The 19,997-nt window shown below is 44.0% G+C and overlaps 1 protein-coding gene across 2 annotated transcripts; it reads left to right on the top strand.

Annotated features, from left to right (window-relative positions):
- The first annotated feature begins 3,268 nt into the window (after positions 1 to 3,268).
- On the top strand, positions 3,269 to 19,141 carry synpo (synaptopodin). Of its 2 annotated transcripts, XM_004541073.5 has the most exons (4): positions 3,269 to 3,374; positions 6,924 to 8,132; positions 12,164 to 14,232; positions 16,109 to 19,141. In XM_004541073.5, the coding sequence occupies exons 2-4, from the start codon at positions 7,964 to 7,966 to the stop codon at positions 17,378 to 17,380; spliced, it is 3,510 nt and encodes a 1,169-aa protein (XP_004541130.3). In that variant the 5' UTR covers positions 3,269 to 3,374; positions 6,924 to 7,963; the 3' UTR covers positions 17,381 to 19,141. The 2 variants fall into 2 exon arrangements, with proteins under 2 accessions (XP_004541130.3, XP_023010271.1); XM_023154503.3 differs by lacking the exon at positions 16,109 to 19,141 and having other exon boundaries at positions 12,164 to 15,138.
- Positions 19,142 to 19,997: the final 856 nt, after the last annotated feature.

The following is a 19,997-nucleotide window of genomic DNA, read 5'->3' as shown; positions in this document are numbered from 1 at the left end:
AAGCGCTGCACAATGTTGATGAATGTTTATTTAGTGTGTTTAAACCCTGATTGATTGCAAGATGCAGCGTGTGAAAGAAAGAAAGTGCGACCGCAGCCGAGTGACGGGTTGCAGCATGCGTATGAGGGGTGTGAACCTCTTGAGATCCCACACATTTCCTCTCATTCTTTAACCTTTGACATCCTGATATAGTGAATTAAGATTAACAGCGCTGCATGACATTCCTGTGAATCAAAAAATATCCTGTAGCTTTCTAACTGCACAGCGCTACTCAGTCATTGACCTGTGATACAGACTCACTTCACTCAGCATGATAATCATTTAGCTTATAAAATGCGACGCGCATGGCCTGGTGTGTTGTCCATAAATGGAGAGAGGGGATCAGAAGGTCTGTATGTTCTTCCACTAATAAACTCAGACTAAATCAAACCAAACTCCTTTTCTTTTTTGCAACATCCGCTGTTTGTTTGCTTTGGCTGCTGCAGCCATGTGAACACTGATGAGTGCAATTTCAAAACTGTTTAACACCAGAAACTTACTGCATTAAAACATCACAAATCAAAAGCACGAGTGCTGGCAGTGAAGAAACCTCTATTTCCAGAGCAAGCGTCGCAGACTCATCTGCAATTATTATTTCTGATTCCCACATTCTTGAGCTGCATTAAAGAAGGTAACAGCGTGGGCATATAGCTGATTTACTTTTTGTTATGTGTGAATCTTGGCTCTTGGCTCTTTGCGATTTCGACTTTGCCCAGACAGACAGACAGACTGAGCCAGCTGATTGTGGTTTGGGTTCAGTCTGTGCATTGGTGCACCGGGGCTCCCACCATATGCTTATGGTGCTCTGGGCCCAAGTCTGCTCACACATACAGTTTATAAATGAGCATGCACTCATACACAGCAACAAAGCAACAACAAAATAGTACTCTGGGGTCCGCTGGCAACTTAGATTCCCTGGCCAGTCTGTGGAAGCAATTTAGGCCACTAACTGCTGTAGTGGGACTTGTGCCATGTAGTATATTTAGTGTATATATTGGATTTGGAAACTTTGTGTGTGTTTAAATGTGTTACAGGCGCCAGGCTGGCATCCAAAACCTGCATGCACTTCAAATGCGAAATGAGTGTAGCCTATTAGGCACTACTATGTACTGACACTGTGGAGTAATTAGGCTTTTGGACTGTCTTGTTTATACGCCTCAGACATATAAACATCATCAGACCACAAGCAGACACACCCTGATTCTACCAGGGCTTACTCATCTCTGCTTCAGGCCGCAACTACCCTCTGAGGTAGTTAATGAGAAATACAGATGTCCCATTCACTGAAAATAAACAGAGGCAGAGCTGAAACATGCGTGAGCCTCAACCGAGTTAGTGCTACATACATACCGTATCCTTTAAGAGCAGCAATCAACCCGTTTTAATCCGGAAATGGCGTCTCGAATGAGATGTTAGGAGCACTTCAAAATATTCAAAAGCATGGCGAATTGTCCCAGCGTTTTTGTCTTTGTTTATAGTAAAGCCGTGTCTGTGCATGGCCTCGTAGCTGTATCTCATTACATGTACTGAGAGCTGGTACGGTGGGGAAGAAAGCAAAGATGTATGATTTTAATCAGTTAAGGCCAGAGCGTGCCCCTCTCTAATAACTTCTGGAGATGAATCCAGCTTGAGAGGGAATATAAACCAGATCACTTTGGAAATTCCACAACGGTCCGTTTGCAGCAAGTGCCCCTCTTCTGAAGGAATGCGAGCTAAGATTTCCCCCTCAGCTCCCTGGTCTCCCACATAGACAGCTGCCCTTCAGAGAGTCATGCCACAAGAGCAGAACCGAGCAGGCGGCTGGAGAGGCAGAAAGGGAGAGGAAAGACAGATAGACACGACGGCTAATGGCTCCTCTCCCAGCTGCATGGGGTCCGAGACACATAAACATGTCAGGAGAGGGTCAAAAGGGAGAGAGCATGGTGATGCAGAAAGGGAGACCGAAGGGTAAAAATAGGAATAAGTTGCATGAAGTTGGAAAATCCAGGGCTGATAGATATGTGAGGGAAAGAGAGGGAAAAGATATAAAAGAATAGAGGTTGGGAGCAGAAGGAAAGGCGTTTCCCAGCCTCGAGGAGATGGACTGACAGGACAATCCAGCAGGTGACGAGAAGTGCTGAAAGTCCAGACATGTCGCACCAAAATCACCAGCAAACCACACCTTCGGGATTACAAAAGATGCTGAACCTGTGCATTTGAAAAACACGCCCATGATCACAAGCCCAATTTGAGATGTAGAGACGTGCCTTTTGCTAAACTTTGGGTGACCTGCTCTTTGAAAGAGTGGTGAACCACAATCAGAATAAGTGCACCATTAAATAAGGTTAGCTTGTCCTGTGGCTGAAAGGTGATTAAGATGTTATTCCTAAAGCCTGGCAGCAGTTCAAGATCCATTTTTCAAGCATATGACCTAGCCAAGCAGGCTCCATTGTGTATCCAAAAATCCAGTGCCCGCAGTCAGTCCTCATCTCGCTGAAGGCTTTCAGGTCTCTGCACAAAGGATTTTGAAGTAGAAGGTGAAACGCGTTCACGCAGCTTTATAGCGTTCTTCTATAAATCTACAGATCTAATCATTTTAAGGCTCAGACACTTACCAGATGTTACTGACATTTTATGGTACTTGAGGGATCCTTCGAGTATGTAAATCTTTGGCGATATGGAGTGCACGTCCATAATCTTAAGATTAACATCCCAGAGGAAAAGGCCAAATGTCGTGTGCTGTACATCAAATATGAATGTAAAGTTACTATTGTGAGGAATCTGGACGTCTGAGGTAAGAAGCTCTGTGGAGTCTTTATGTTTGCATATCTCAAACAGAAATCTGTTCCCTTGACTTTTAATATTTGGAGACATGTAAGAAGTGCATCGAGAAATTCTTGGAGTTTAGAGGAAAACCCAGCCTGGCATTTTTCCTGCATACTTTTCACTCTTTCTTTGGATTTTTTTTTCTGCCCGGGTGTGCACGGTTTGGAAATGGGTCAAGAATGAAACAAAGAAGTGGGGAGAGAACAGAGCGGGGGCCTACTGGTCCCTCAACATCCCTGCGTTGAATATGAAAATATATTATGGCATAATGTGCTCGTTCAGTATGCAAGCTTGAAGGAAACCATATGAAAAAATCCCAGACAAAGAGCCTTCTGTGTTCCAACTGACCCCCCCCCCCCACCCCACCCCACCCCACCCCATCCTTCGTCTGCTTCGACTGAGCGAGAGAGAGAGAGAGGGAGTGGGAGAGAAGAGGTAAAAAGGGGAGGTGTGCTCGCACACTCGTAGGAACTGAAAAGGGCCAGTACACACCCTCGCCGCCTCAAACAGCCAGACGCACCGGAGCACAGGTGAGCAGCAAACCTAACCAACAAAAAAAAAGAAGAAAAGGGAGGGGGTGTGGGGGGGTTGCTTTAATGAATCATGGAATTTTATCTTCGCTTGCACCAAACTTTGTCACTTGCAGCCTATTAAGTTTATCTTTATGGGGTAAGAAGACACTATCTTTGCTTGGGGAAAGAGGAGAGAGAGTCCGGGGAATGCGACGAACTGGGGCAGAAGAGGAGGGAAACTCTGAAAGTCTTTGTTTGAGTAGATGACAAACATCTGTGGCTGCTGCTTTTTCCCTTGGCGAAGGCTGTAGGCTTGCAGGGGTTGTTGGGGTGGGGGTGTTGGCTGGCTACATTAGCACTGTGGTCACTGATATCCAAGCCTATTGTCCTGACTGTGTGGAGCCCGCTCTGTGGCCATGTTATAGACTTGAACTTCACTGTGTAACATTAGAGGGTGTATCCAATTAAAGTCCTGACTGGAGACTGTATTGACTTACGCATATATAAGTAATTGCTTCCTGTTAACACAACAGGTGAGGCCCATTAACTGCTTTACGGGGGAGCAACAGGAGGCTTTGTTCTGCTATATGTTACAGTGTGTTACACAGATTAGCAAACTACACCTCCTTTATTTTTGCTGTAATGGGAGATGCTTTGAAACAGCAGAAACCTACTTTGTCAAATGTCTCAGTGCGAACAGAAAGCCAGTAGTTTCCTGCTTGCAACTTTACATTTTTAAAAAGTGTTTGTGCCCGCTGCCTTTGATGTCTAACAGTTTTTCAGATTATGACTGATTGTTTCAAGGAGGTGCCTCCCTCTTGGCACTGGATGACACACACCTACTTCAAGTATTTATTTTCACCTCTTGAAGTTCCCCACCTGTGACAACGAGAGCAGGATGAGCTGCGCGCGAAGCAGACGCTTTATTACAAGGTCTTCCCACTGCATGATTTATGATCGCACTCTCGGCAATGGCAAACAGAGAGAGACATTTGTTCGTTTCATTGGGGACGACTCTTTGCAATGTTTTAGATGTCTGTCATCAGCTTGCACAAGCTGCGGCATGTTAACTATCACAGCCTCTTGAGGAATTATGAAGCAGGAATGCCCATTTTGGAGCACTAGCCCAAATTATTTTGTAGTGCTGCGAGGGCCCTTGAATAGCTCTTTGTTTAAGCAAGAGAGAGTGACTGAGAGAGACAGAGGCCCCGCTAAAGCCTTTAGCCTTTACTGTTAAATTATTTATTTTATTTTTTTTGCTAACTGTAAAACATCCCAGCAAAAGACAGACGATAGCAGACACACGGCAGATCTTCCCCTCAGGGATTCAGTCATAAAGGCTTGCAGTTCAAGTCAATGCTCTGACCCGATGCCTCATTATAAGCTGGGTAAATGATACACTTCAAGTCACAGAGTAGGTGGAATGCGCGCTCACCTGACATCCGCTCATGTGCGCCCCGAGCAACTGATGATGTGCAGATGCCGTTACTGGGGTGAAACTACACGCGCTTTGTGAGCTATTAGGTGGATGACACGCATTCTACAAGCTGACTACTGATGCAGATGCGTAATAAACACACAAGACAACAGCCATGAGGGACAAATGAGTGATTAAGGTTTTGTAAGGGTGCCAAAAGCAATTTCTTTTGTGCGCTGTCACTATGTGAGACACGCCGCAGAGGGCAGAGGGATAGATTTGCTGTCTGGTATGAATCCATCATGAGCTGGCGATGGACAGGAACTCTGTGATTACACATTAAAGCAGCCTGCGGGGCCAAACTGTAAATTAGATCCCTGATTCCTGATCACGGAGGCAGATGGGTGGCATAGGAATATTGTGCAGGGGTGGAAGCCAAGCGGGACAGGTGGGCACTGCGAAATACTTTTTGAACTTTAAGGTAATTGGAGACCAGGTGGTGGTGGAAGAGATATCAGACTATTACGTATGGCAAGCACATAATCGCCAGAGTGGGATAGATATCACAGGTTTGTTTGGGAGAAATACAACGTCAAGCTGCGTATTAACAAGCCGCGATGAATAAAAAGTAGAAAGAAAAAGAGATAAAGAAAGGATTGGGACAGATGCAGATTTCAAAAGTCCATATGCTGGTGTTTTGTTTCCTGAGCCAGAGCCTCTGCTCATGTAGAGTTCTTACATCTGTTCCTTGTCTGTCACTTAATAAATATTTGCAGACTGGATCAAAGTTGGCAATCAACCCATGTTTAAACCAGGGGTGTTGGGACATGTCCTCCACACGTGTTCACCTATGTTCTCTGTGGAGACAGGAAACAAAGACAACTGCGAGTGAAGAAAAATATCAGAAAACCACTGCAGGAAAGTGACACGGTGAAAGCTAATCTGAAGAGACAGTGTCGCTTTCTGAGTGATCCAAGCACAGATCGCACATCTGGAGGAATCAAAGAGCGATTGTCAGAGTGTCTAAACAATACCAGCCTTCATGTCACTTGACACGATCATGCCAGTAAGCTAGGATTGTTTTTTTTTACAGCAGGGAGGTGGGGCAGGGTTTTGTTTGGGCTGATTGTGTCCAGGGACTAATGTGCAGCCCTGCTATGAATTTTCATGACTCAGTTGTTATTTTACGAAACAAAAACACAGCCTTCAAACGATCCAAACAAGTTTACGGTGCTTAGACACCTCGAGAAAGCAGCATTGCTTTGCTTCTCAGGAATCTCAGAAAAGGCATTTAAAAATAATAAGTGTGAAATGTGTGTGTGTGTGTAGTTTTTGAACAAGCCTCCCACTCATGAGCAGTGACTCACAAGCAAAAATGAAACCCCAATCAGCTTCGAGGTGAGGCAAGTCCGATCACGGACAAGGAGATGTGCAAACAGTGGTTTACCGTTACAAATGTTGCCAGTGGCTCCTGTTGGCTTTGAAGGAGGAACATGACACTGCTGAGCTAAAGAAATACTCTACAGGGTCAGAGTGAAGGAGGATGTGTGCCCACTTAATGTCACTCCAAGATATTCATGTCTTTGTTTCTCTCTTTACTTCACGCTGAATGGAAAGCTTAAGTCCACATTCACTTTCTCAGTGTGCTCTATCGCATCGCAGACCCTGAGGCAGGGATAAGTTGTGTCTGACAGGTTTAATACACAGTAGATCCCAAACACTCAAACCTGAATGGACTGCAGCCTTCCTCCCTTCATGGGAGACAACAGAGTTTATCAGACTCTTTTGTTTTTTTAAAAGGCGCCTCTCGTTTCCGACTTTGCACCATTAGTGTGACTGCACTTCAAAGTGAGAAGCCTGATCTTTATCTCTGACTCCTGCCGTCTTACAAACTGAGATAAGTTGAGTTTGATGCTTTTATTTTTGAGAGTAAACTAACTAAACTTTCATCAGAAGAGTTAGGTAAATGATGTTCTTCAGACCACGTCATTAAAAAGTCTTTAAATATCAGATGGCCTTCCTGAAATCGTGTACGAAGCAGTGAAATTATTTAAAAAAGACAACACTGGTTAGATGCATCATACAGTTTTTATTTGACCTAAAATAGATTTGACCTTTGACATAACTGCATATTCTCCTTTTTCTTGCAGGCGCTTCTGGGCATACAGCGAACACAGAGCAGAGCAGCGATCTGTAATCCAACAATCAGCCAAACTGGTGGAACTGTTGAAGTCTTAGCTGCAGCCCATTGATGTGTTTCAGTGGAAGTCAGACCATCCGCCGCATGAAATAGGAATCTTCATTCTCACATATGGCTTTCCTCAAAAGCAGAAGAATGAAATCGATCATTTTACTTTCAGAGACCGTGTCTGGCTTTAATGCCTGAGAAATAACACGGGACACCAGATGAAAGCAGCCCTAATTGAATGCTTTTGAACACTGAATACAAACCAGCCTCTGCAGTGACCTTTCCAGTATGAAATGCTATTCCTCACACGCACCCAAAAGCAGGAAGCCGCTCATATACACAGCTTCCCTGCGAGCCACTCAAGAGTTATGATCTGTGAGATAAAGGGCAGATCCCTTTTCTCCAAAAGAAAAGTCATCTGCGAGTTGAAGATTGGGGTGCAGGCGAAAAACTTGTTTTTGTGACTAAAATAGAAGAGAAGGAAGAGCAACATCTGGGAAAGAAAAAAAAAGGAGTATTAGTGAGATGTGAGTAGAGAAGCTTGGACTCTTTCTCAGCCCTTCGTGCCAGAATTTTAACACAGCACAACAATCTTGTGCAATTTTCGTGGCATTTATCCATGGGAGCTCATCCAATGCTCATCGAAGCTGACCCTCCTGGGAGGTCCCATTAGATGCAGGATAATACTTCATGAAGACCAAAGAAAGAACACGCTTCTTCCGTCAAATTTCGGCTGTCTGCAGGACAACATTTGGAAGAATTATTGCTGAAAGGGGAGCCGTGACCGGAAACAGAAACTGGGAAAACTGAGCTACTACCTTTCACTCATCTTCTGCGTGGGTGTTTTCTTTCAGCTAATTCACTGTTTGCCAGTAAGGAGTAAAACTTCATCTTTCACCAGTTGCTTCATCCTATCGGGAGAGGAGGCTGAGCCGAGCGGGACAAAGCACTAGCGTTTCTCCCTCCCGCGTTGAGGGCTTGTTCCTGCTGCGACAGACGGCGATGGAGATGGAGAAGGGACATACGTCTATCAGGAGAGGGGTGAGCTGGAGCCCGGGGGGCTTGAGAAAACCTCTCCAGTTAACTCAAGACGTGCAGACCCGTGGGACAGACTACAATGCGTCATGGGAGAAGACAGGATTCAACAAAGAACACATGAGCCGGAAAACAAGTAAGTGCTTGTTTATTTGCTATTTTCTCTCCTTATTTGGACTTCTTACAAGAAAATGTAACTCTAAATGCACATTCAGTGGTTTGTTTCTGAGTCTGGACTCATCAGAGTAACTTGACACAATGAACTGGTCTCTGAGACATCTGTTTCCGTGTCATAAAAATACAGGTTCTCGTAGCAGCTGTGCCAATGCAAGCATGCCTCACTGCTAAAGGACTGTCTTAATATACAACCTGGCCACAGCAATAACAGGCTAACTTGTGGGAGACGTTGTTTGGAAATGCCCCTCTGCTTTTTACCTCTACAGTTGCCAACTTAACTTCAAAAAACCTGTTTTAAAATAGAAATGTTGAATCCATGAAAAGACACAGAAAACATGACTACTGGTGGTGACAAGGTTTTCAGATGCACTATTCAAAGTGAGTAAAAAGGCATTGTGCATTAAGAAAGGTTTCCAGCCTTCAAATAATTGTTCCTGATATGGATCTATAGCCTGTGGGCTTCCAATACCCTTCCTATCACTCATTACTCACTAGTTTCCTCAAATGAAACAGAGATCACTAGAACAACAAAAAGGCGGCGGAGAAAGTGGACAACTGCTCCGGTGGGATCTTTCCTAACACATGAAACAGTAACGCTATGAGCAGGAGAGCATGGTTTCCACCTCTGAACTGGATTTCTTTATTCCTCCCAGGGGAATCTGCTGAGAGTTTAGGTCACATTCAGTCTGGTAGGATCTCAGGACCTCTGTTAATCCTCGTCTTTCCATACCGCTTCACGCATCACCCGCAGGGGCTGGTGCTGTCATCCATGCCTACCCCACAGCCATCACCCGGAGAAAGATAACATCCGACAGGGTAATCTGACCTTTGATACACAAAAGCAGGGTTGGCCTCCCTGACTTAAATCCCGCTGCCGTGAGGGCGGGGGGAGCTTTCCTGTCTGATCTCACCCGTGCTGGGATGAGGTGATGGGGCAGAGGGCAGAGGTAGAGAAAGTTGGAGGTGGAGGAGTAAAGAAGGGTAGGCAATATGATGTAGGGGCTCTTGCATCGCTGTTGAGCGCTGAGTTTTGACTCTAATGTTGGACAGGAAATTCCTATCCCACTCCTGCAGGTTGGAGGCCTTAGGGTTCAAAGAGGGCAGACACTTAGTTGGAGTGTGAGACGTGCACTGAGGGCAGCAAGGACAGAGGACATTAGACAGAGATAAGCTGCTGACTACTTATCGCTGATTGCACCCATCTCCTGAACTTTCAAAATAAAGTGCAGCCTCTGTAAAGCTTTCTAAAATGAAAGACCCAGATTTGTCAAGCAGTCACGTCCCAGTTTTTTTTATACAAATATATATATATAATTAGGGAAGTGGATGTGGAAGTGGAAGTGCGATGGCACAGATCTGAAAAAGTAAAACAACACTGGAGGCTGAGTGACAGACAGCACAGCCTCCAGCTACACGCCCTCCCCGCCTTTCCCCCCTTCTTCCCTTCCTTTCCTCCCCTGCCTGCCTGCCTGTCTGTCTGTGTGCTGGACTGCAGGGAAAAAGAAATCCGATCCCACCTCGCTCCAGAAAGGGGGTGTGAAGCTATCAAGCGCAGTTAAATTGAAAACTCTTGTGGAAGTACTACAAAACAGCGGAGCCCTGAGTTTTCACTTGAAAAAGGTAAGGGATTAGACACTAGAGTGGATCCAGCAAGAGAAGCAGGCTTTCAGAAAACTCAAGAAATGTGAGAATATGTTAACACGTTGAAGCAGCTTGTGCTTGTCTGTTTTATGAAGAAATATGACTTACTATTGGCAGTGTTTCTGTAGAAGACGCTGGCTCATAAGCTTAAAGTTATTTCTCCTTATAACTAAAAAGGTAAAGATCACTGAGATTTGTGTGTAATCATGCAATCTGTACTTTTGAGCCTAACCTGAGCATTTTATGTATTTGTTGTTGATTAAAATATACATTTTATGCAAAATAACTGCAGCTTATTTTGTTGTTGGAATTTTCCATAAGATTAGCTTAAAAACTTGAGAATTTAACGCTAATTAAAATCAAAATTCGAATTAAATAAAAGGTACCGCTTGGGATTTGCTCCTGAAATGTTACTTGATAACAGAGCTGGCTCCCACTCAAGGTAGATGTTTATAGCGAGGACACTTCATTTCAAGCCTCTCTGCTCTGGTATATTCAGGTAGCGTGAATTATAAACAGCAAATAGCTCATAAAAATGGTCACTGGGACCCCTGGTGGTGCTACTGCTTACAGTGACGACAATGATAAAAGGCAGCGAGTCTACATAAAGTACCTGTGAGATAGGTAGGCTCATTTCTGTGTAGCAGTCTATAAAAGAAGGTGATTTATGCTCATGCCAGTAGTTATGAGAGGACTGCTTGTCTAAGGTGTGGTAATGTGTTTATCCTTGTTATACTGGAACAAATATCTAATATGGGGGATAGATCATGTTGGTGTCAGGTGCATGATTTAATATAGTCTATACTTATCCATTTTTTTTGCAGACATAACCGCCGTCATCATTGTTATCATCACAGAGGATAACTTTGTTAACACGCTGCTTGTTATTACAGCAGGTCCAGGGTGCATGGTTCATGAAAAAAATAATAAAGAGTGGATGGCACACGTATGCTCTTGAACTTTAGCTAAGTTTAAGTAAAAAAAGCTCTAGGATACCTCACAAGGAGCTGATTCAATTACTGAGGGCCAGATTTAGTCTGTCAAATCAGTGACAGATGCATATTATTCCTTTTTACTGGGGGGAATGATCGTGTTGGCTTTACACTCTGTGCCAGGGAAAACTGCATGCCGACTCAGTTCTATAGGACAGCTTTACAAGTGACTGATTTATGCGTAATTATTATGATTGGCACATGATTACATCAAATAATGTAGCTGTCTGGATTCATCACCTTAATAAATGAAAAAAAAACAAACAGTCATGGCTGAGCTAGCTGTCTGAGAAACGTCCTGCAGGGATTTTAAATATCTTCCATCAGAGTAACATGCTTTCAGTGAATAATCTACCAGATGTGTCACCATAACGACAAAGAGACTCTGACTGCAGGTTTTTATGGAGCTAAAAAAGGCAAAAGATGCAGCTTTGATTTTCCTCTCGTGGACTTTGAAGAGTGATGTGTTCACTATACTTTAAATGGGAACACTTAATTGTATAGTATGTTTATAGAAGGCAGTGAAAAAATTTGATTTTTCTGGGCTAGTTTTAGATTGTAAAAATGGTCTATTAAGGGTTTGAGCTGCATTTCTGCACAAATTAAGTACAGAGAGAAACCAAAGACATGCTGGAAGCACAGGCAGGGAGTTTTCTCAGTGGTGGAGGAATGCTCAGGGAGGGACTACTGCAGAAGGAAATAGCTCTGCCGCCTAAAAGGGAGCTCTCAAGCTCAGAAAACAAACTATCATTTATTTTATAATTCCAGTAATCAGCAAACCTATGAAATCAAGGTAAGACACCGACTCGCTGTAATTTCCCTATTTTGCAGCTTTCGACATTGACCTTGATCTTTTTTTGTTGTTGTTTGTTTTAATTTTTATTAACTTTAGTAAAGCAGCTGTTGACATGTTTATTTCAAATGCTTCTCCGCCTACGTCTCCTGGCTCATTGCCTACAGCTCTGGTCTGCTGAGTCAAATGTCCACAAGGTCTTTTTTCCCCTTGCTAGATTGGTTGAAATCAAAAGTACTCTGAAATAATAAAAAAAAAAAAGGAAAAAAAAAAGCAATCAAAACCACATGGTGCCAAAACAGTTATGTGGGTTTTAAAGAGAATATTTCTATCCCACACTTGTTAAAAATCGCCCTTTCTGGTTCTTTCTATTTGTACATGAAAACAGTTTGGCAAACTTTAATTACATGCTAGGGAGTTGTCTCTGAATAGCAGCACGTTGCCAAGTCTACAGAGGTCTTACTCCTTTTATTATTTAATATAGACAAGAAGGCAAAACTCCTCTGTCTTTTTCTTTTAGCTGAACTTCCTTTCTTGTGTTTTCTCCTGTGTGTTTCACTTTAGATCTGACCAGGAGTGCCAGTTTGTCAGAGAAGGAGCTAAAGGAGGCTCGCGTCAAGAGTCAGATCATTGCTGCTCAGCTCACCGTCCCTTCCAACTCCAAGTCCAGGGGTGTTCAGCTCTTTAATCGGCGTAAGCAGAGAGTCAACGCCTTCACACTTGAGAGCTGTGGAGAAAGGTCAGAGGAGGACAGAGCTGAGAATGTGAAAACAAACCCCCCATCCAACAAACTGACATGGGCAGAGAGGAGCAGTGAGGAAAAGGACAGAGACCTAAACTTAAAGAACACGACCGCTGACAAGTCGGTCTTCTCGACACCTGCAAGAGTACGCTCAGTGGGCGATATCATGGATGAGCCGGCTAAGGATTTCCACAAAGAAGAAGACACTGATGACCGTGTTGTACAAGAGAGACACTTCCTCCCTGTCAAGGAGGAGCAAGAGGAAGAGGCACGACATCAATTTCACGAGGATCTAGAGGATGAGGCCGAGCGTGAGACTCCGCCAGGGAGTAAAACCACTGATGTGATAGTGTCAGTACATGCTGAAGGAGAAGCAGAGATAAATGGGAGGCAAACAGGGCCAGATCCTGCTGGAAAGCTTCCTAATGGCTGTCATGGCGCCTCTGGTCCTGAGAAGGTGTCTGTGCCCACATCTAAGCAGGCAAGCTCCTTCATCAATAGAACTGCCAGACCTTTCTTTTCTCCGCCCACGGTGCAGTCTCCGGAGACCGTCAGGCCTGTCATGGACATCCCCCCTCCTCCTTCCTACTCGACACCTCCTCTCCCTGCTTTTACTGTCCCCCAGCCTGTGGTGGCCTCACCTCCCCCTCCGCCTCCGTCATATCCCACACCACCTCTACCTGCTTTTAAAAACCAGCCCCCACAGACTTACTACTCCAGTCCACCTCCAATGTCTCCTGTCATATCTCCTTCTTCTCCTCCACCATCCCATTTCTCTGCTTCCCAGTATTCACAATTGCCCCATTATGGCCCCCCCACAGCCCCGAAACCCTCCACTTTTGTTCCTAAGCCATCAGGGGAGAGGGAGATGACAACACCAATCAAAACAGGAATACTTGAGGAGGGTGCTGCCAGGAGGGCAAATAAAAAGTCAATGTTCACATTCAAAGAGAAACCGGTGGTCGCTCCAAACCCCGAGCTACTTTCTCTAGTGCAAGGGGCGGATGAAAGAAAGAAGCATGGACACAAATCTGTCCCTGAGCCAGGATCTGAAGAAGAGTTACTGGCTCTGGGTGCAGAAGCCTCCAACTTCCTCGCCAAGGAAGAGGACAGGACAGAGGGAGCAAGAGCTCCAGAATGGGCCTCTTGTCTCAAGAGCTCAAGGACCCGACCGAGGGCAGAGCACCAACCGGAGCAGTCGCTTACAAATGTGTCCGGAAAAGGTGCTCAGCTGTTTGCTAAGCGTCAGTCCAGGATGGAAAAATATGTGGTTGAGAATCAGAACGCAGGCCAAATTAGATCTCCTTCTCCTACAATGTCTCTGCCACCATCTTGGGTTTACCCATCAAACATGCCTGGTAGGGTCAAAGCTATTGCTAAAAACTCTGACATGTGTGCTCAACTTTCACAAAATCTCAAGGCGCAACAAGCAGTCAAGCAGAAACCAATGAAAAAACCTCCACCACCAGAACCAGTTCCAGAGCCGCCGCCTTTGGAAAATGGTTGCTCCAAGATAGAGATGGATCTGTCGAGGCACCGGCCATACCAGCTTAACTCTTCTCTCTTCATCATTAACCCAGTCAAGGACCCCATCAGTACCCTACCCAAAGGAGCACCACAGGCCAGGAACCAGCTCGCCACTCCAACTTTCTCCAGACAGACTTCACTCCCTAACAATCCTCCCTTTAACTTCAGTGCCCAGTGCATGTCTCATCAAATACCTCTCAGCCCTACAGGAGGACCAGATTATCCTTCAAATCCGACATCTGGTCATCCGAGGATCAGCTCTCCGATGTCTGCTTTTTCTCCAGACAGGGTGTCCTCTCCCCGGTCATCAGTACAGGCACCAAGGCCCACATTTTCTGCCAAAAAGGCAGGGATTGCACCGCAGGTGTGGAGACCCTCTTTGTACCGTTTTTAGAAAATGTGTTGAAAGAAAATGTTTGGTTTTTTTTAGATACTAAACACATGATTGCAGAAGTGATTTTGATAGGGCTAAAACTTACGATTCATTACACTGCCTGTTTAACGTGTGCCTTCTTCTTTTTCTTGTGCTTCTTATTACTATAATCCCACACATTATAGAGAATTTATGTGTCTCTTAGACACTATGTAACATCTTCATCAAACTACTGACAGATTAATAGTTTTAGCCATGGCTATCTGTGTCTTATCTTCTGTTCAGTGCATATTATTTGTCTTTTTTGTCAGTAAAAAAACCCAAAGACTGGTAATTATCCTTCGAAAATGTAAAATGTGCCTCAGCGTAATGAAAATCAACTGCCATTCCCAAAGCCGCGAAGCACATCAGCACTCAAGAACGTCCATTTTCAGCACATTTTAAAATATGATGAGAAACAGCCTCACACTTTTTTCCACTGGGCACTCGGGTGATGCTGCTTCACAAAGCACTTTAACAGATGGTCTAGCATCTGCTTTATGATCTACGATTTGCAATTTAATGCTGTTCACTGACATGAAAGTTGCAGCAAGAGACTACTTTTCTATCGTTATGCCTTGCTAATTTACTCTGCTTTTCAGCATGCTCTACTTAACTATATGGTGTGTGCCTGAATTCTTTGGTGTTTCAAATCTGCCTGCTATATACATATTTTTGTTTTTCATGACTTGAAGCAGTAATTCTGTCATCAAACGCTGTTGTTTCAGAGCACAGGGACTGTGTCTGTTTCATTTCACAAACCTTGATTCGCTGCTCTTTTCCGTCTGTTCTATCCAATTGTTTTATGTACGACTGAACCTTTTCTTCCTCTGATTAAAGCTTTATGCTAACCCTCTACACGGATTCCATTCTGACTTTTTTTTCCTCATTTCCTGACTTCACTGGCTTTTTCCAATGTTAATTGTTTGTCACTTTCACTCTTTTGCCTTTTAAGCAATCACTGGAAACACACTAATAAAATTTATACCTCCTTGAAGTACACAGATAGCTTGCGGCAGGGGGGGGCAGATCTGTTTTGTTACACAGCGTGTGACATTTAAAGTTCTGGGGAAAAAAACTGAAGATTTCCATTACAAGATGTTTTTTTCCCCCATAACAATTTGAGTTATGCGTGTTCATGTTAAGGCCTGAACTCTGCCCTGGCTGGCCTTGAGGGGGTCAGAAATTTAGACAAATGCTATGACTCCTGACCTAGGCCTTATTTTCTTTCAAAGTAGCCTCGAACATTTGAAATATGACCATTAACATTCGTCTTATGAGACCATAACTTCTCGGGAAGGTGATCCTAGCAGGTTAGTTTCATCATAATATCATACTGAGTGGGAGTATTCCCTAATTAGAATAGACATGAGATGGATGCGAGCCTTGCTTCTGTCAGGTAACTACATATCTCTGCAAAGGTTATCCTCTACGTGAAAGCCAGATGACAGTAACCCGAGAGAGACACTTAAGACAGGGCCTGTGTGGGCTGGTAGCCAGGGGAGGCTGGATAAACACATACAGATGGAGGGAGTGCACAAACATAACCTGAATGCTGCTGAGGCACAGGCTGGGCACAGTTTTATCATCACAGGTTCACTTATTAAGTTTACCTAGTTGATCTTCTGGGTGTATTGTGTGAAGTTTCATCTGAACAGACTCTCCGAACAACACATCCTGACACAGTTTAATTAAAAACCTTTTTAGATTCATTTACTTATCCACATGCTTAACAATACTATAGCCTAACTTTTTGTGTATTTAATATACTGTGTTTTTGAATACATATTTCTAAGAGATTAAAGAAACACTTGTCCTGATCCAACAGACACCAAAGGAGTCCACTCCTGCTGAAGTTCCCAGTGAGACATCTACACCGACCAGGACACGTAACCTCACAGGCAACCCGGGCGGCCCAGCTACTGGAAGCTGGACTTCTAGCCTCCAAACAAGCCCACCACCCCTCACAAGCTCCATCCGTTCAGTCACGTCCCCTGTATCGTTTCGTAATAATTCAAGATGCCAATCGCCTATGAGCACTCAGAATATCCTGTTTTCTACAGTTACCTCCACTTCCACATCCAGACCCTCACAAACATCTACAGCCACCTTTCCACGCTCTCCTCCTTGGGGTTCAAGATGTCAGTCCCCAGTGGTCAGCCAGTCCGCTATCATTTCCCCAATTCCTGCTTCCCAAACTTCTACATCTCCTTCTCCCCTTTCTCCTCCTTGGGGTGTAAGGTGCCAATCCCCAACGACCCAGAATAACAAGCCCTCCACTGGTTTCTCATTTTCTTCATCTAAACCTCCCCAATCATCTACAGCGACTTCACCACACACACCTCCCTGGGGATCTAGATGCCAATCCCCAGTGGTGAATACCCAGCCTTACACTAGCTCCTCAGTTCCTACGTCCAGACCTTCCAAAACAAATGTATCCACCCCTCCTTGGGGATCAAGATGCCAATCACCATTAGTAAGCCAAAAGGTCCAGTCCTCTAGCTTCTTAGTTTCCACATCCAGACCATCCCAGCCATCTACAGTCACATCTCCTGTGTCTCCTCCATGGGGCTCACGTTCTCAGTCTCCTTCACACTTTCAAACCAGTTTCTCTCTCTCTACCACTAAACCTCTTTACACATCCTCCGTCACCTCTCCTGTTTCCTTGACCAAAGACAGTCGCTGCATGTCTCCCACAGTTAACAACTTGGACTCTAAAGCCAACCATCGCCTGCTGGCCAAAAATATCATCAATGCAGCCAAACGTAAAAACAGCCCTTCTCCTGGTGCACTAAGTGGTCACAGTCTTCCCATCTCATCACTGAGCTACGACGGTCAGAAACCACCCGTCAACCTCTTCCAGTCACGGTCACTGGGGGCACAGTCCCCTACTTTCACCAGCCCTCCCCCAACTCCAACTCAGAGAATCTGTTCTCCTGTGCGTCTCTACAACACTCGCTCCCTGACCGACTCCGACGCATCTGTTGAATCCGAAGACTCAGGCCTCCGCTCGCCCGGCCTCCACTCCTACAACACTTGTCCCCGCGGCTGGGGCGGCAGCCTGAGGGTGAAACGAAGTACCATCTCCACTGACCTGTGAGGGCGTTATTGAGTGTCGGCAAAAGCACAGTTTCTGATTTCATAGAGTTTTGTGGAAGTAGATCACCAAGTAACTGAGTTTCTAGAGACATTTCATCAGACTAATGTTAGATAAGTACTACATAAGTAACTTTGATTGCAAATCCTATAATGGTATATGTTGTATCGAGGTAGTTTATAGTATTTCATATGGCTCACATTCGTAGTATGGCCTGACAAGAACAAGCTTTTTACACAACACAGTTGCTGTGGCTTGTATGCTTCTTACATGCCAAAAAAAGTGCAAAAGACTCAAAATAACCAAAGATTTTTCAATACATATTATACTTTCACAACAAACATACAGAATCTTCACTGTCGATACTGTGTTTGAAAAGCGTTTGAAGAAAAAGTATCAGTTTTAAACATCATTAATGAACTATTGTTATGATGCAAGTAGAAAATTGGGGTTGAGACCTAAAAATGTTGAAGAAAATGAGTAACATGTAAATATACCCCTCAAGTGAGTTTAAACTGCTTTGGATGAGGCATTCTCATAGTACAAAAACACAGCAGTATTTAGGTAGCACACACTCATTTATTACCAGCTGTAACCACTGCAAAGTAAGTAAAATGCATAAATATCACAGTGCAATAATGAGTTTAGCAAAGCGTATAGATGTTGCTCTGATTTGCTGAAATGAATGTAAGCTTTATAGACAGACTGACGAAGAATGACAGAAAAAAAGGGAATGTTAAATACAGAGACTTATGTGGAGGTAAGACAGGGCATTGATACAACTGTTCAATCAAACACTGTTTCCGAGTTCCAAGAAAGATGTCAAAATTGTTGTATTTTTTGTTTCTTTTGCTGTTGTCGACAGAAAAACGGTTGATTAAGGTTTGAGACAAGGAATGGATTAAAATTTATATATTTCACTGAGAGCCTGTTCGAGAGGAGTTCAGAAGTAAAAGTGGATGTCACACAAGTGTGTGCTTTTATGGAGAGGAGGGAGAAAAGATTTTGAAGAATGTTGTACGTTGTAAAGTGATTGTCAGAAGATGATTGGAGGACCAGTATGTATTTGAAATGCATATAAAAAATCAAATGTATGTTCTCGTTCATTTTTATTGTTTCTCTTCATACTTGATTTGCACTTCTTTTCATTCCATTTCATCAGCTAAGAAGGGGTTGTTCAAAAACTTGATTGCTTTGAGAAGTGTCACTCAAAATGTTACCTTCAAACACTTCTATACTGTAAAAAAATAAAAGCCCACAGCTGGAGAATGCAATATGCTGACATGATGATGGTGGCACTTAGCCGCAAACATAACTGCTGCCAGAACGATGTTATGTTTCAAGTGTGGAGCCATATTACACCACCTTCTCAAGTCGTTTGCTAGCACAACAGATCATTCCTTCATTCCCTGACACTCAGGCCAAAAGCATCAGCACATTTCTAAATATTTACCCTGTTTGTCTTTTGAGTGACGGGGACTCCTGCTACACAGTGACCCGGCTCCTTCAGCAGGATTAGGCCTATCACTGTCACGGCTTGAGTTCAACCTGGGTCACCACTAGGTGGACTGCAGAAGTTCTCAGACTTTAACAAGAATTGTTATAGTTTTGAATTTGAAAGCAGGTTTTTTTTGGAGTGCTTTGGGGGGGGGGGGGGGGGGGGGGGCTGATTGCATGCCTGCATTTTATAACCCATGCTGCATAACTGTATGATCTTTGAATGATTTTATGCAGAATAAAAAAAATGCCACACTAGATTAAATATTTTCAGTTTGTCTTTGCTATTGTCTTTTATAAAACCATCACCCTAATGAGGAATATAATTGAAAAAAGAGGGCCCGTTATTCTACCCTGGAACACCACCAAGTCATTGGTTCAGGTATGTGGATGACACCTGGGTGAAAATCAAATCTCAGGACATAACACAATTCACTGATCACATAAACTCGGTGGACCAACACAACAAGTTTACAGAACTGGCGAACTTGATGTGAACTTGAGTCTAAAGACTGTGAGATTTCCATGAGTAATGGGGATATTTAAAAGTTGATGTGTACTGTAAACCTACGCATCATCAACCACTGGAACACAAACTGGGTGACATCCGGACGCTACAACACATGACGAACACCATCCCCACAGGTACAGCAGCCAGGGAAGCAGAAAAACATCACATCAAGAAGGCCTTGAGCAAATTTAAAGGATGTTCTCGGCATCCTTTAAATTTAGTGATCCCTTATGTGTCAGAACAGTTGAGATGCATTTTTTCTCAACACCCCCCCTCTGTCGCTTTTAAATCCCGAAACACACTGCCTCAAAATTGGTCCACCCCAAGAATCCGGTCCCCCGGCACAGAGTAACATAGTGTACGCTGTTAAGATCCAGGAGGATTGCCACGATTTTTACATCGGGGAAATCAAAAAACCTCTGGCTAAGCGGATGGCACTACACAGAAGAGCTACGTCGTCAGGCCAGGACTCTGCAGTCTATTCACACCTACGGGCCAGTGCCAACTTTTTCAATGAAGAGAATGCTCACATCCTGGACAGGAAGGAACGCTGGTTTGAACGGGTAGTCAAGGATTCCATTTATGTGAAAAGGGAAAGACCTAGATCAAGAA

This window comes from Maylandia zebra, linkage group LG2, assembly GCF_041146795.1.
Source record: "Maylandia zebra isolate NMK-2024a linkage group LG2, Mzebra_GT3a, whole genome shotgun sequence".
Lineage (NCBI taxonomy): Eukaryota > Metazoa > Chordata > Actinopteri > Cichliformes > Cichlidae > Maylandia > Maylandia zebra.
Note: the sequence above shows the minus strand (reverse complement) of the source record. Positions and strands in the feature narration are given on the sequence as shown.

Excerpts from the sequence above, each read along its gene's own strand:
- synpo (XM_004541073.5), top strand. The coding sequence starts at position 7,964 with ATGGAGATGGAGAAGGGACATACGTCTATCAGGAGAGGGGTGAGCTGG. Across the intron at positions 8,133-12,163 it reads ACACATGAGCCGGAAAACAA|ATCTGACCAGGAGTGCCAGT; the intron begins GTAAGTGCTTGT and ends GTTTCACTTTAG. Across the intron at positions 14,233-16,108 it reads AGGCAGGGATTGCACCGCAG|ACACCAAAGGAGTCCACTCC; the intron begins GTGTGGAGACCC and ends CTGATCCAACAG.